This window comes from Scyliorhinus canicula, chromosome 18, assembly GCF_902713615.1.
Source record: "Scyliorhinus canicula chromosome 18, sScyCan1.1, whole genome shotgun sequence".
NCBI classification, from domain to species: domain Eukaryota; kingdom Metazoa; phylum Chordata; class Chondrichthyes; order Carcharhiniformes; family Scyliorhinidae; genus Scyliorhinus; species Scyliorhinus canicula.
The window spans coordinates 129,803,922-129,818,063 of record NC_052163.1 but is presented as its reverse complement, the minus strand read 5'-3'; the positions used below and the strand labels follow the sequence as shown (position 1 = coordinate 129,818,063).

The following is a 14,142-nucleotide window of genomic DNA, read 5'->3' as shown; positions in this document are numbered from 1 at the left end:
TGCCTCAAAGGGGTGTTCCTTCCTACTGTGTAGTTGAAACGCTGCTCAGAGTATTTATTACCAGCCATTGCCAATAGCTGAAGCACCAAAGGTTCCTACGTTTCTGGTTAAGGTCAATCAATCAACCTACTTGGACTGGTCAAAAATATGCTTCTCGTATCTGAGCGTGCAGATCTTCTCCAGCAGTTAGGGAATTTGTTAGGCTAGAAAGTGAAAGTGTGAGCAGCACAGAAAACTGTTTTCTCACTGCAGTGTTGTTTTTAAACCCAGCCTAAATTAGACAGATTGCAGGGGATGATTGGAGACCAAAGTGAACTGATAGATCTGTCCAATATCGCAGATTTAAATGTATAAACATATTTATTAAACTACAGTATTCAGTATTTCTGGAACTTGTTCTTCCATGAGTACTTTTTTTATGTGGAAAGATGTTTCTTTAAATTTAGAGTACCCAATTATTTTTTTCCAATTAATGGGTAATTTAGCGTGGCCAATCCACCTACCCTGCACATTTTTGGGTTGTGGGGCAAAACCCACACAATCACGGGGAGAATGGGCAAACTTCACACGGACAGTGACCCAGAGCCAGGATCGAACCTGGGACCTCGGTGCCGTGAGGCAGCAGGGCTAACCACTGCATCACTGTGCGGCCCCTATTTGTGGAAAGATGATAATTAAATAAGGCACTTGTTTTAGTCATTTATCCTGTGTGGCTAGATGGCAGAATGTAAAATCAGCTTATTGCACAAAATTACACATATTCACATTGAAAACAAGCTCCCAGGTGATCATACTGAACTAAATGCCAGACTACAAAGTGGCTCTGGTGATGAAGTCAAGGACAGAACAGCGTGACCTTCATTGGGTGTTGTTTGTGTGTGTGTGTGTGTGTGTGTGTGTGGGGTGGGGGGGAGGGGCGCATTGGGAGTAGGCAGAAGAGAGGTAGCAGAAAATAATCTTATTTTATTGTTAAAAGTTATTGCTTTTATTCTTTTCAAATGGTCACCCTTCTCTTTTCTTAAGAAATACCAGGACTATGTTTTGTCTGCTCCATTTAAAATAGAAAAGGGGATTAGAAAAAAATTAACAGAGCTAATGGTATTTCAAATGCTTCGAAAAATTAACAAATTATTCTTGAAGAAAGTGTACAGGATATATGTGTCAAAGCAAAACTAACAAATCTGAACTCTTATCTTGCAAACACGTGAATGCATATGACTGCCAGTAAATATTTCCCAATATGTGGGCAGGGCAACTGTTGCACAACATTAAAAAAAAATGTAGTGTATTCAATTCAGTTTCTTTTCCAATTAAAGGGCAATTTAGCATGGCCAATCCACCGACCCTGCACATCTTTGGGTTGTGGGGGTGAAACCCACGCAGACACGGGGAGAATGGGCAAACTCCACACGGACAGTGACCCAGAGCCGGGATCGAACCTGGGACCTCAGCGCCGTGAGGCGGTTGTGCTAACCACTAGGCCACCGTGCTGCCCCTACACAACATTTTTGAAGTCAATGTGTCTGTATCATGCACCGTAATTCAACAAATATAAGTTCCACTTGAGTTTAAAAGCACACATCCTGTTAATTTATGGAAAATAAACACATCACAGGCACTGGATCACCTACACCTCTTACACCAGTTTCTAACTCACGGTTTATAGAACATTAGAGTATTTCCAAAAACCTCTTTGTACGATATGGATTGCTTCCTCCAATTGTGACAACAAACCTGTTTTTAAAACCATATCAGAGGCATGAAAGATCTTAGCAGTCACCAATACAAGTAACTCACTTTTTCCCCACAGGTATTTGCAATTGGGGAAGCCATTTGAGCAAAAATACATTTGCTTGACATTGCACAATGTCAATACCTCAATGTTCAACCGTTTTGAACAAGATTTTAAAATATGGCTTATTGATTTCAACAGCTTCCCTAATCACTGGGAAGATTCCAAGCAGGCGAGTGGTACTGGACGTGCTTTCCTCACTCACACCGTTGCTTCTTTTGCCTATCCTGTGCTATTTACAATGGCCAACAGATGAGTGCAAGACTCGGGTGTTGTTCCGCCATCTCAAAGTTGGAGACAACAAAATAGGACAATGTAAGTTTAAAACATAGGAAAATACCATTTGGCCCACTGAATTGGTGCCACTAGTTCTCTACTGGGACAATGCAAAACTAATCCCACTGCTTCATCACCACAGCCCGTATCTTCCTGTGCTTCAAATTCCAGTCGGGGCAGCACGGTAGCATGGTGGTTAGCATAAATGCTTCACAGCTCCAGGGTCCCAGGTTCAGTTCCCGGCTGGGTCACTGTCTGTGCGGAGTCTGCACGTCCTCCCAGTGTGTGCGTGGGTTTCCTCCGGATGCTCCGGTTTCCTCCCACAGTCCAAAGATGTGCGGGTTAGGTGGATTGGCCATGCTAAATTGCCCGTAGTGTCCTAAAAGTAAGGTTAAAGGGGGGGGGGGGGGGGGGGTTGTTGGGTTACGGGTATAGGGTGGATACGTGGGTTTGAGTAGGGTGATCATTGCTCGGCACAACATCGAGGGCCGAAGGGCCTGTTCTGTGCTGTACTGTTCTATGTTCTATGTTCTAAAGCATTTTAAGGTCATATGACTTTTTGTGTAAAGAAATTCCTCTTCTCAATATCTTAGTGACAATTTTAAATTACTGAGTTATTGTCACTCTCTCCCAACTAAAGGAAACAGTCTTCCCCTCGTCACCCTAGCAAAAGCTGTCAGAATTTAAAAAACCTCGAATAATTATTTTCTTAGCATTTGCTATTCCAATGGTTGTTTCTCATTATTCTTATTCTTAGTACCATCCTGCTGAATCTAAACTAGATGCTCCTGGTGACTTTAGTATCCCAACAGGAGACCGATACTGCAAATGATTTATCATATTAACATGTATGAATTTAAAACATAATTATTGCCATTTAACTATCTATTCACTTATACAATAATAATCTTTATTAGTGTCACAAGTAAGCTTACATTATCACTGCAATGAAGTTACTGTGAAAAGCCCCTAGTTGCCACATTCCGGCGCCTGTTCGGATACACTGAGGGAGAATTCAGAATGTCCATCCACCTAACAGCATGTCTTTTGGGACTTGTGGGAGGAAACCGGAGCACCCGGAGGAAACCCACGCAGGCACAGGGAGAACATGCAGACTCCGCACAGATAGTGTCCCAAGCCGGGAATCGAACCTGGGACTCTGGCGCTGTGAAGCAACAGTGCTAACCTGGGGCTGGTTTAGCTCACTCGGCTAAATCGCTGGCTTTTAAAACAGACCAAGCAGGCCAGCAGCACGGTTCGATTCCCGTACCAGCCTCCCCGGACAGGCGCCGGAATGTGGCGACTAGGGGCTTTTCACAGTAACTTCATTGAAGCCTACTCGTGACAATAAGCGATTTTCATTTCATTTCATTTCACTGTGCTACCGTGCCGCCTTGACCTGTAAATTAAAGCTACAAAGTTTAGAATGGAAAAATATTTTTAGGTGCTGACGTTCACTGCATCGAGCAAACATCTGATTTAGCGATCATATTTGTCAGGCTGGATTTTCCAAAAGGGGCTACTACGTGTAGGGCAGGACGCCCGTCTGCCACAGACAAACCCCATGACCATGGATGAACCTCTGGCCCAAGATAAGAAGGAAATGGGAGACAGTCTCTCGCGAGGTGTTGAGCCAGACTCAAGTTGAAGTTTGCTTCAGCCGACCTCTGGGAACCACAAACTAGGCCTTGCATTAAAATCAATTTTGGTGGCTGTCCGGTGTCCAATGCCCTGCATCACTTTTAGAGTTCATTCTTCCAAAGACCTCGAATGCTGAATATAGAATTTAACCGATGACCCCCAGCGAACAAACTGGGCAAATGGCCACAAAATACAGCAGAAGCAGTATTTCTCTTGCAAAGATTTCATGCTTGCACGTGGTTGGATAGTGTACAGGTCGTCAGATTCTCACGTCCGGAGCTTGGCGAGTGAAATAGAAAGGGGGAGCAGAGATGTTTCACAATGCACTTATCCCATTGATGTCAACCCAAATGTGCTGGGGGAAAATAATCAGTGGAAGTGCAGTAAACCAATTGTGACTTTTATATAATATAACTAAATATCTATATTCTGTTCATTGTGCATTGCAGCAACAACACAAGGGTGCAAGAATACCTAATTTTACTCTGACAAATCATCAAACTATTTTTTAAATGCACGATTTCAGTTTCACTACGACTTCCTGTTAGAGAATTGCGAATCGATAAAGTTTTGCAAACAGTTCCACTTTTAACCCGGTTCGACATGTTACCTGTGTCATATTGAGAAGTTCAAACATACTCGTGCCCTCGTCCCCACCCTCTCATCAATAGCAGGACTGAAGTCACTACACAAATGATTGCAGACAAATACATACACACCTTGACATGCTCCCAAATGAGCAGGAAGCCTTCACCTTCTTACTGCCCCTAAAGCACACTTGCTCCAATTCTATCTGAGACCTTTCACAAAGAATTAAGTAATTAATTTATTGTCAAATTCAGGCAGGTCAATTCTTTCCAGAGTGTATCAACAGAGAACCAAGTTTCTGTATTATGCCAACAAATTTCAAGATGCGAACTTCAGACAATACTAAAATCTTAAGAATATAATAAAACACCTCATAATGTAGACCTTGAAATTGCTTACTACTGAAAGATACTTTGGAGGAATGAGTTAAGTTCAGCAGGCAAAATTAAGATTTTATTTTGGTCTAGGTAGCAGATGCAGTTCATCTTCAATTGGAGCTTAAAAAAATTCCCATTGTTTCAAAATAGAACCAAATACTCACTCGATAACCACTCCTGACAATATAGGATAGTTCTTTTAAAAAAAAATCTGACATGCTTAAATTACAACTGCTCTAGTTGGGCAAGCTGTGTAAACAGCAGAGTACAGATAGTGCTCTGGCAAAATGAAACTCAAAATAGTGAACCACAGCAGCGGAGGTAAAAATGTGAATGTTACCTTGTTGAAAAGCCTCCAAGCGGATTCTATTTTATCACACAAATACATTTGGGGCGCCAGTTCCATTCCAAGAAGTGCTAAGAAATACTGAGACACACAGCAGCGCTAAAAGGTACTGCCATGAACTTCATGTTCACAAACAAAAACGAAGAGGAGAAGGAATGAGAATGCTGGCCGGCTCCTCCCTTTCTTCGACTGTCGTCCTTATTTGCATATCTGACCAGAGGTTAGTCATCAGTCTGCCTTAAAACTTCCTTTGAGGAAGAGAGTATTTACAGGAAATGATGCTCATTGCTGAGCAGAATTACCGTCAGTCATCTGCAAATTACTGTAAGCTGCCCAGTTTAACCACCGCAACACTGTAAGCAAATTGGCATGGACAACGTTCTCTAAAATGTTATTAAAAAATATTTTGGGTATATACTTGAAAGTATATTATTTTTCCTTGCTATCTTTAAATAATTGAAAAACTGCTTCTTGTCATTTTGCCAATATCTAACACAATAACTAATTGGGCGATAGTATTTTTTTGCTCATTCACAGCATTAAGAAATGAAAAATAATTCCAGTAAGTTAAAATAGTAAATTAAATAAAGAAAAGAAAGACTTGTATTTATATAGCACTTTTCCCAACCACCAGATGTCTCAAAGGGTTTACAGCCAGTAAATCACAAGTTACTGTTCTAATGTAGGAAATAAAACAGCACAGGCAGTGCTTTTTCAATTCAAATCAACAGATATTTCAAGTTAAGCAATTCCAAGATAAAAACAGACTATAAATTTCAAAGCTGCACCGAATAAATTCATAGCTGAAACAAACAATTTCAATTTACTTTAGTGATGTATATTGCAGTGTATTGGTATCAAAGAAAATGAGTGTGATACCCCTGACAAGGACCATAGGGGATCACGAATCACGGTCCCCGTGGGGCCTGTAGAGTACGGGTTCCCATGGTCGCAGTCGGAGGTCCACCCAGCTGGGACCCGTTAGTGAGCTCTTTAAATGCTGCTCGCAGAGCTGGACGGACAGTTCCGTTAGTCCCGTACTGGGACATTTGTATTGTACGCCGCGGCAGCGACCTTATCTTTTCAGTTAAAATAAACCTGTTAGCCTTCTTCTTAGTGTCTCCTGGATTGCGACATTGGCGACGAGTAACAAGTACAAGATTCTGGACAGCCTTCCTTGAGACTCCGGAAAGGAACAAAGTTCAAGGTTAACCCGGAAATGCCTCTCTTCGCAAAAGACAAACCATATGATGCGGGCACAGAGGACTGGCCAGTATACCAAAATAATGCGCTTTGTTTTGTGCTAAAGACATAGAAGGTAACGACCAACACAAGTTAATCCTTCTGGCTACTTGTGGAGCCCCAACGTTTGGCATCATTAAGAGTTTGATGTGCCCAGGAGCCCTGGTCTGAAAAACCTCTAATGAACTGGTAGAGTTGGTGGTAAACCACAATGATCCAAGACAATCGACAATTCTCCAGCATTACAGATTTAACATTGCTGGAAGGATCCCTAGAGAATCTGTGATGGAATTCCTGACCAGGCTCAGGAAACTGGTGGAACATGGAGTATGGACCATCCCTTCCCAAAATGCTACGGGACCGATTGGGATGCGGGATAAACAACGTCACGACACAGAGAAATCTACTAGCAGAACCCACCCTAGACCTTAAAAGAGCCACAGAACTGGCGTTGTCCCTGGAGAATGCCGAGAAAGGATCTCAGGGACTTCAAGGGTCAGCAGATGGTCGTGTGCTCAGTGTTGGGCGGCCCCCGTATAGAAAGACCAGTTTCCCCGTCGAGAGCACTCACGTGCCCCAGTCACAGCACTCAAGAATATGGATGATGGCCGAGAAATCCCAGAAATATTAGGGAGGCTTCCCCAGAGGACTTCAGGGAACAGTCACAAGGTTCTGTACCTGTGGCTGAAGCACACGCCCAAGGCAAGGCTGCCAGAATCGACAGTACGCATGCCGCCCAGGCCACAAGCCAGAGTATTGTCAGACCCAGGCCATACAAATTCATTAGAACAGGATGAAATGATACAGTTAAACTGTATCACCATCCCTAAGGTTGCCCCAATTAGAATCAAACTCCAGGTCAATGGTCACTCCCTGGAAATGGAAGTGGACACAGGAGTCGCCGTTTCCATTATTGGGGAACTTTTTAAGGTGTCTTAAAACGGTCATCATGGCACTGGGCCTGTGTGACACCGGGGCTAGGCTGGCCACGTATACGGGGAAATTCTATAGATTGTAGGAACCACTGTAACTCTGGTTACCCATGGGCAGCCGATGGTCCAACTCCCTCTGATAATCTTCTGGGCAGAGACTGGCTTCAATCGATCCATTTGGACCGGCAGCAAATTGTCAGAATGGGAACAGGCAGTCTATACGAGGTCATCGGAAAACACCCCAAGGTATTTCAGGAAGGCCTCGGTAAAATCAAGGGTAAAATTCTATGTAGACCCCAATGCCCTACATAGGTATTTCAGGGCATGACCAATCCCCTATGTCTTGCTCACCAAGGTGGAGGCAGAACTCAAACGATCAGCGAGTCTTGGCAACGTACGCCTGTTGCAATTTCCGAAATGGGCCTGGCCAGTAGTCCCGGTCCTCAAGGCTGACAAGTCGGTCTGCCTTTGCTTGGACTATAAACTAACTGTGAACAAGAGCCTCCTATCTAGATCGGTACCTCATGCCATGCATCAAGGACCTCTATACAAAACTGACAGGAGTCCACACTTTTAGCTTAATATGAGCACCCAGAAAATATGTAACTATCAGTGCCCATAAGTGTTTGTATGAATACATCCGCCTGCCTTTTGGAATCTCATCGGTGTGCACCATTTTCCAGTGGGCAATGGAAAATGTCCTTCAAGGGCTGCCAACAGTGGCAGTGTACCTGGATGATGTATTTTTTTTTCTTTTTTAAATTTAGAGTACCCAATTATTTTTTTTCTCCAATTAAGGGGCAATTTAGCGTGGCCAATCCACCTAACCTGCACATCTTTGGGTTGTGGGGGTGAAACCCACGCAAACACGGGAAAAATGTGCAAACTCCACAAAGACAGTGACCCAGAGCTGAGATTCGAACCTGGGCCCTCAGCGCCGTAGTTCCAGTGCTAACCACTGCGCAACATGCCGCCCCCTGGATGATGTATTAATCACAGGAATTACTGAAAAAGAACATCTGGCAAACATGGAGGAAGTCCTACAACGATTTTCTAATGTGGGCATGCAGCTCAAGTTGGAAATGTGCGCGTTTCAGGAGGGCGAGGTAACATATCTCGGGTACCACGACAATAAAGACGGCCTACACCCTGCAGAGGACAAAGTGAAGGTCATAAAAGGGACACCGACCCTGCGAAACACGTCCGAACTGAAGCCGTTCCTAATCCTCATGAATTATTGCGGGAAATTCATCCCCAACTTGGCTACTTCACTGGTATCATGCATGGACTGCTGAAGAAGCACCAGAAGTGGTCATGGCAGGTGCCACAGGACAAAGCAGTGACGAAAGTGAAACAAAAGCTGCTATCGTCCAATATCCTGGCACAATACGATCCCACAAGACAGCTGGTACTGACATGCAATATCTCTCTGTGTGAGGTAGGGGCAGTCGTCTCTTATCGATGGCACAATGGCACCAAACGACCAATTGCATATGCATCACAAATCTTGGCAGATGAGGAACATTATGTCCAAATTGAAAAGATGGACTGGCCGTGATATTTGGATTAAAGAAATTCCATCCGTGCATCTACGGCTGGCACTTTACGACAATCATGGACCATAAACCCCTGTTGTGCCTTTTTAAGGAGGACAAAGCAATTCCCACCAGGTTAGCCCCTCTATCAGGAAAGAAAGAAGTTATGATGATACCCAGCCTGTGTCCACGAAACAAGTCCAGACGGGGACTCAGAAGGACCCCATGCTGGCAAGACTGCGCCATGTGATCCTCAGTGCTGGAATTCGAGGACAGCCCACATAGGATATGAAGACCTCCCAATCCAAACACCAACACCAGAATTGAGCAAAGAAGATGGCATCAATCTATAGGGAGTCCGAGTGGTACTTTCTGCTCCCCCCCCCACCCATCTCCAGGTCAGCAACCAAACTTGGACGGAGCAACACAACGGTCACCCAGGGGTCTCCAAAATGAAGATGCTCACAAGGACCTATGTCTGGTGGCCCAGGCTTGAGACTGGTATTGATGAAGCAGTGCATTTTGATCAGGAGAAGCAGAGATTCCCACCTTCAGCCTCACTGTGCCCGTGGGAATGGCCAGGGACACTAAGTATCTTGTGGACTTTGACCGATCATGGGAGCGATGTTCTTAGTCTTGGTCGATGCCCATTCTAAATGGATGGGCATACACCAGATGTCGATGACTTCCAACATGACAAAAGAGAAACTCCGGCAATCATTTTGTGTTCATAGGATGCCAGATGGCCTCGTGTCAGCAACAGGACCCCCTTCACCAACAGAGAATTCCAGGCATTTGTGACTCCTGATGGAATTAGACATAACCAAATGGGTCCATACCACCCAGCCTCCAGAGGCCTGGCCGAAGTGGCATTTCCAGGGAGTGACCGCCTGTTCTCTAGACACCAAAATGGCTCAGCTCCTCTTCGATTACAGGACAATGCCACACACTACAACGGGTGTTGAGCCAGTGGGGCCATCGACTCTGGTCCAGACTCAGCCGATTATTTCCCAATTTGGAGGAAAGGTGGAGTCAAGACAAGAAGCCCAGAAAATAACTGTTGATACCTGAAGACAAGACAGGGTCTTCAAGACAGGGGCCACACTCTAGTTATGTAACTTTGGAGATGGATCTTCCTGGATTCCAGGAGTTGGAGTGGAAAAGACCGGCCCCATTTTATACACAGTCAAGACCGTTAGGAAATCCCTGGACTATATTAGGAGCAGGGAACCTTCCCCTGTTGAAACGACTCTGAACGGGACAACACCTCCAATGTCCTATGCACTCACCTCCGAGCAGGGGACTCAGAACATGGGAAATCAGAGAATTATTCCCCTCAAGGACGGAGACTCGTGATCAGAAATTGAGACTGAGACGACTGACCCTCGGCTGTAGGTCAGCGGCGAAGAGGGAACCCTATCAGTGGCCCTTCGGCGATCCACCAGGAAGCGGCGATCCCATCTCTGCTTCACGCCCCATGGTCCGGCTCCACTGACAGTTGACCCTAGGCGGTGCGCAAAGTAGCGAAAGAGGCCTCGTCGCCGTGAGGGGGAACGGTGGAGATGCCTCACGAAGTCCACTGAGGATCACTAATTGATCTCTTCGTGAGGCTCGTAGAGTACAATTACCCGTGGTAGGAATGGAGTTGGGTCTCGTTAGTGAGCCCTATAAATGCTGCTCCAGGACTCGGACCAGGAACCCTGGGCTGGGACACTTGTGCTGTCCGCTCCGGAAGCGGCTTTATCTTCTCCGTTAAAATAAACATATGGAGCCTTCTCCTTCGTGCCTCCTGGATTACAACACCAAACAGATCATAACATTGGGTACATGGACGTGTTGCTTATGGGCAGCCGGTGCACATCAAACCAGGAAAAGTAAACACTGGTAATTTAAACTTTTGGCAATCGTAAAAAGGCAACTCTGAATCGGCTGTCTCAAGTAAACCTCTCTCAGGTAATTAATTACGTTGATTTTAATGGGAAAGAACATGGCAACGGACACATAATACATACGGGAGTTTGTATTTTTTGCAACACATGCCAACACTCATAATTCAGAAACAGAGAATCATAATCAGAAGACAGATTGCATCCAAATACTAGGGGGTTTGCTACATGGAAGTGGTAAAAGTTTCAGAATGGCTGGCAATAAAGGGAAGATGAACCCAATTTTCCAATGCTTCCCCAGAGATGACCCTGCCTCGCAGGATCAGGATAGATGTCCTAGTTTGCAGGAGGAAATAGATGCTCATACTCCCACCAAGAAGGCATGACTAGAGATGAGAAAAGCAGTGAGCAGCTGTAGAAGCCAGCCATTTTCTACAGGTAAAAGATAGCTAATTAGAATTAAGCCCCATGTCTATTAAATACCCATTTTAAAACTCACAGTACAACATTAAGATACACAATTTAACAGAAACACAAAAACCATGATAAAACAAACACTTTTCACTCAGCTAATAAATACATTTCTCAAGACAGTGACCAAGGACAGGGCAGGCTCCATGGCAACGGCACAGTAACCTAAAGGTGCTATTGCCCTCAGCAAGAATCCAGTTCAAGCAGCTTGTGATAACGGCACAGAATCGCATTCCATAGCTCATACAAGAATACATTTAAGTTAACGTTGCACATTACAGACAGACAGCTAAACATTGAATCAAACTTATTTGATTCTAACCCAAATCAATGAGGATTACATAGGGGTATAGCTAGATGGCTAAAGGCAGATATGATTTAGTATAACCGTGATAGTTCGTGCGGTCATATTCTATTCCGGAATCAATCTATACTTTGACTTAACTATTCTCTGTCTCTCTGTCTTTCACATTTCACTTTCTAACTCTGACTTTTGAAGTTATGCAAGCTATTTGCCATAAGCAAGAAAATCATTTCTGTATTATTTGAAAGTTGAATTGTCTCCAAAAGTGCTTCACTTTTGAGTGCTTTTGCTAGCTGGACTTATTAGAGAATAAGATTTAAAAGATTCTCAATTGTAATCGATAGAGACAAATAAAATGATTCTTATTTGCACCCGAGAAGTGTTAACTCAAATTTCTACCGAGTTTTAGTGTTCACAAGTGCCACTAAATCCGCATGGTAGATCTCAACAACTTGATCCTGCTGACTACGCCAATTGTTCAGATCTACCATTCGGATTTAGTGGCACTTGCGGGGGCTGTTACACATAGTCCACGATTGTGTGCTCCAGTGCTAAACAATGCCATGACGAGGTCTCCCAGGCGTGGGTGTTCATTCCCGGGCCTCGGGAGTGGCGGGCGCTGACAGCCTAACTGTTCACTTAAATATGTAAATATGAATCTAGCCCAGCAAGGGGCGTTCCAGATTGTGACATCTCGTGAGGTCTCACGAGGCGTTCAGAGCGTCACAAATCGCACAAGAGGCCCTCACGCGATTTAATGGCCTTGTTGCATCACCGAGTTTGACACGACGAGGCCGTTTGTTCGTGCCCGTAGGAGCAGAAGTAGGCCATTTGGCCCATCGAGTCTGCTCTGCTATTCAATGTGATTAAGACTGATCCAAGATATATGTTTTGTGTTTGGCACTTCTTCAGGGCTAACATACAAAGTTAATTTCTATATCATTTATCTGTGCATTTCCAGTACTTTCTTCTTTTTAAAATATATTTCTTTTTAGTTTAATAAGATGTGATTCTGCCTTGTGCCTTGAGGGTTGTATCCGAGCCTTTTGTAGGGTTATGAAGCAGCAAGAACAAGAATAGCTACTTTAAATGCAACACGACCAGACAAATCAGGAAAGAGCTACAGCAACAACTGAACAGCTGAAACATTTACCTAATACCAATACTGCTGAAACAACACAGTCACAGGGTGAAGAATGCTTAGCCTGCACTTATGTAAACATATTTATCCTGCAACAGATTTTGTACCAACATTCAGAAGGATATGAACACACCAAAATTCAGAACACATCAAATCAATTTTTTGTAATGAAATGGAAATAATTACAATTCACTGTTGCAAAATCTAGGGTTAGAAAATGGTTAACGCACTTCAAATCTGTCATTCAGAGTTGGGGGTGAAATTTGGGAAGCAGCGGGAGGAGCAGTTTAGGCGGAATTCTCGGTGGCACCGCCCTCTTCATTGCTGGAAGAGGTGTTGTTGGTGGGTGGGGGGGTTCAGAGCGGGATAGTCTCAGTGATTTATGGTAGGATTATGGAGGAGGACAAGGAGTCTCTGGAAGGGATTGAGGCTCGGTGGGAGGAAGAGCTGCGGATGGGGTGGAAGGTGAAGTGCTATGAAGTGTGTGAGGCTGGGGTTGATTCAGCTAAAAGTGGTGTAGCGAAGGTGAGAATGGGCCGGCTGTTTGAGGGGATGGAGGATAGTTGCGAGCGGTGTGGCAGGCACCCAGCCAACAATGTCCATACATTCTGGTCCTGCCAAAATTGGAGAGATATTGGGCGTCGTTTTTTAGCACCATGTCCAAGGATTCAGCCAACTCAGTTAGCGGCAGACAGCCAGAATACATTTTGCACTCGTGCTTCCCTCAGAGGTTTATGCAAGTGATGAGGAACACTAATTCATCAACTGGTTTTCAAGAAGGAGTTAGATATAGCCTTTGGGGCAAAGGGATTAGAGGATATGTGGGGGAAAGAGGTGGGAACAGGCTATTGAGTTGGATTGTCACCCATGATCATAATGAATTGGGGAGTAGTCTCGAAGGGCCGAATAGCCTCCTCTTGCTCCTATTCTCTATGTTTCAGTCCAGAAAGCCAGTTGGTGAAGGATAGAACTGGAGCTAATCTTTACATGGAACATAGAAAAATACAGCACAGAACAGGCCCTTCGGCCCACGATGTTGTGCCGAACCTTTGTCCTAGATTAATCATAGATTATTATAGAATTTACAGTGCAGGAGGCCATTCGGCACATCGTGTCTGCACCGACTCTTGGAAAGAGCACCCTACCCAAGGTCAACACCTCCTCCCTATCCCCATAACCCAGTAAACCCACCCAACACTAAGGGCAATTTTGGACATTAAGGGCAATTTATCATGGCCAATCCACCTAACCTGCACATCTTTGGACTGTGGGAGGAAACTGGAGCACCCGGAGGAAACCCATGCAGACACGGGGAGGATGTGCAGACTCCGTACAGACAGTGACCCAAGCCTGGGACCCTGGAGCTGTGAAGCAATTGTGCTATCCACAATGCTACCGTGCTGCCCTTAAGAACAAATTAACCTACACTCCATTATTCTCCCGTAATCCATGTTCCTATCCAATAGCCGGTTGAAGGTCCCTAAGGTTTCCGACTACTTCCACGGGCAGTGCATCCCATGCCCCCACTACTCTCTGGGTAAAGAACCTACCTCTGACATCCCCTCTATATCTTGCACCATTCACCTTAAATTTATGTCCCCTTGTAATGGT

At 44.6% G+C, this 14,142-nt stretch overlaps 1 protein-coding gene across 3 annotated transcripts in view; it reads right to left on the bottom strand.

Annotated features, from left to right (window-relative positions):
* LOC119953753 (protein strawberry notch homolog 2-like) overlaps positions 1-14,142 on the bottom strand; it is a 217,847-nt gene that overhangs the window by 95,601 nt on the left and 108,104 nt on the right. The window contains exon 1 of one of the 3 annotated variants that reach the window (XM_038778339.1): positions 5,015-5,184. The exons of the other annotated variants lie outside the window; for them this stretch is intronic. Within the exon in view, the coding sequence (XP_038634267.1) occupies positions 5,015-5,080 (66 nt within the window). The 5' untranslated portion in view covers positions 5,081-5,184. Of the gene's footprint in view, positions 1-5,014; positions 5,185-14,142 lie in introns of those variants that run through there. 3 annotated transcript variants of the gene reach the window in all.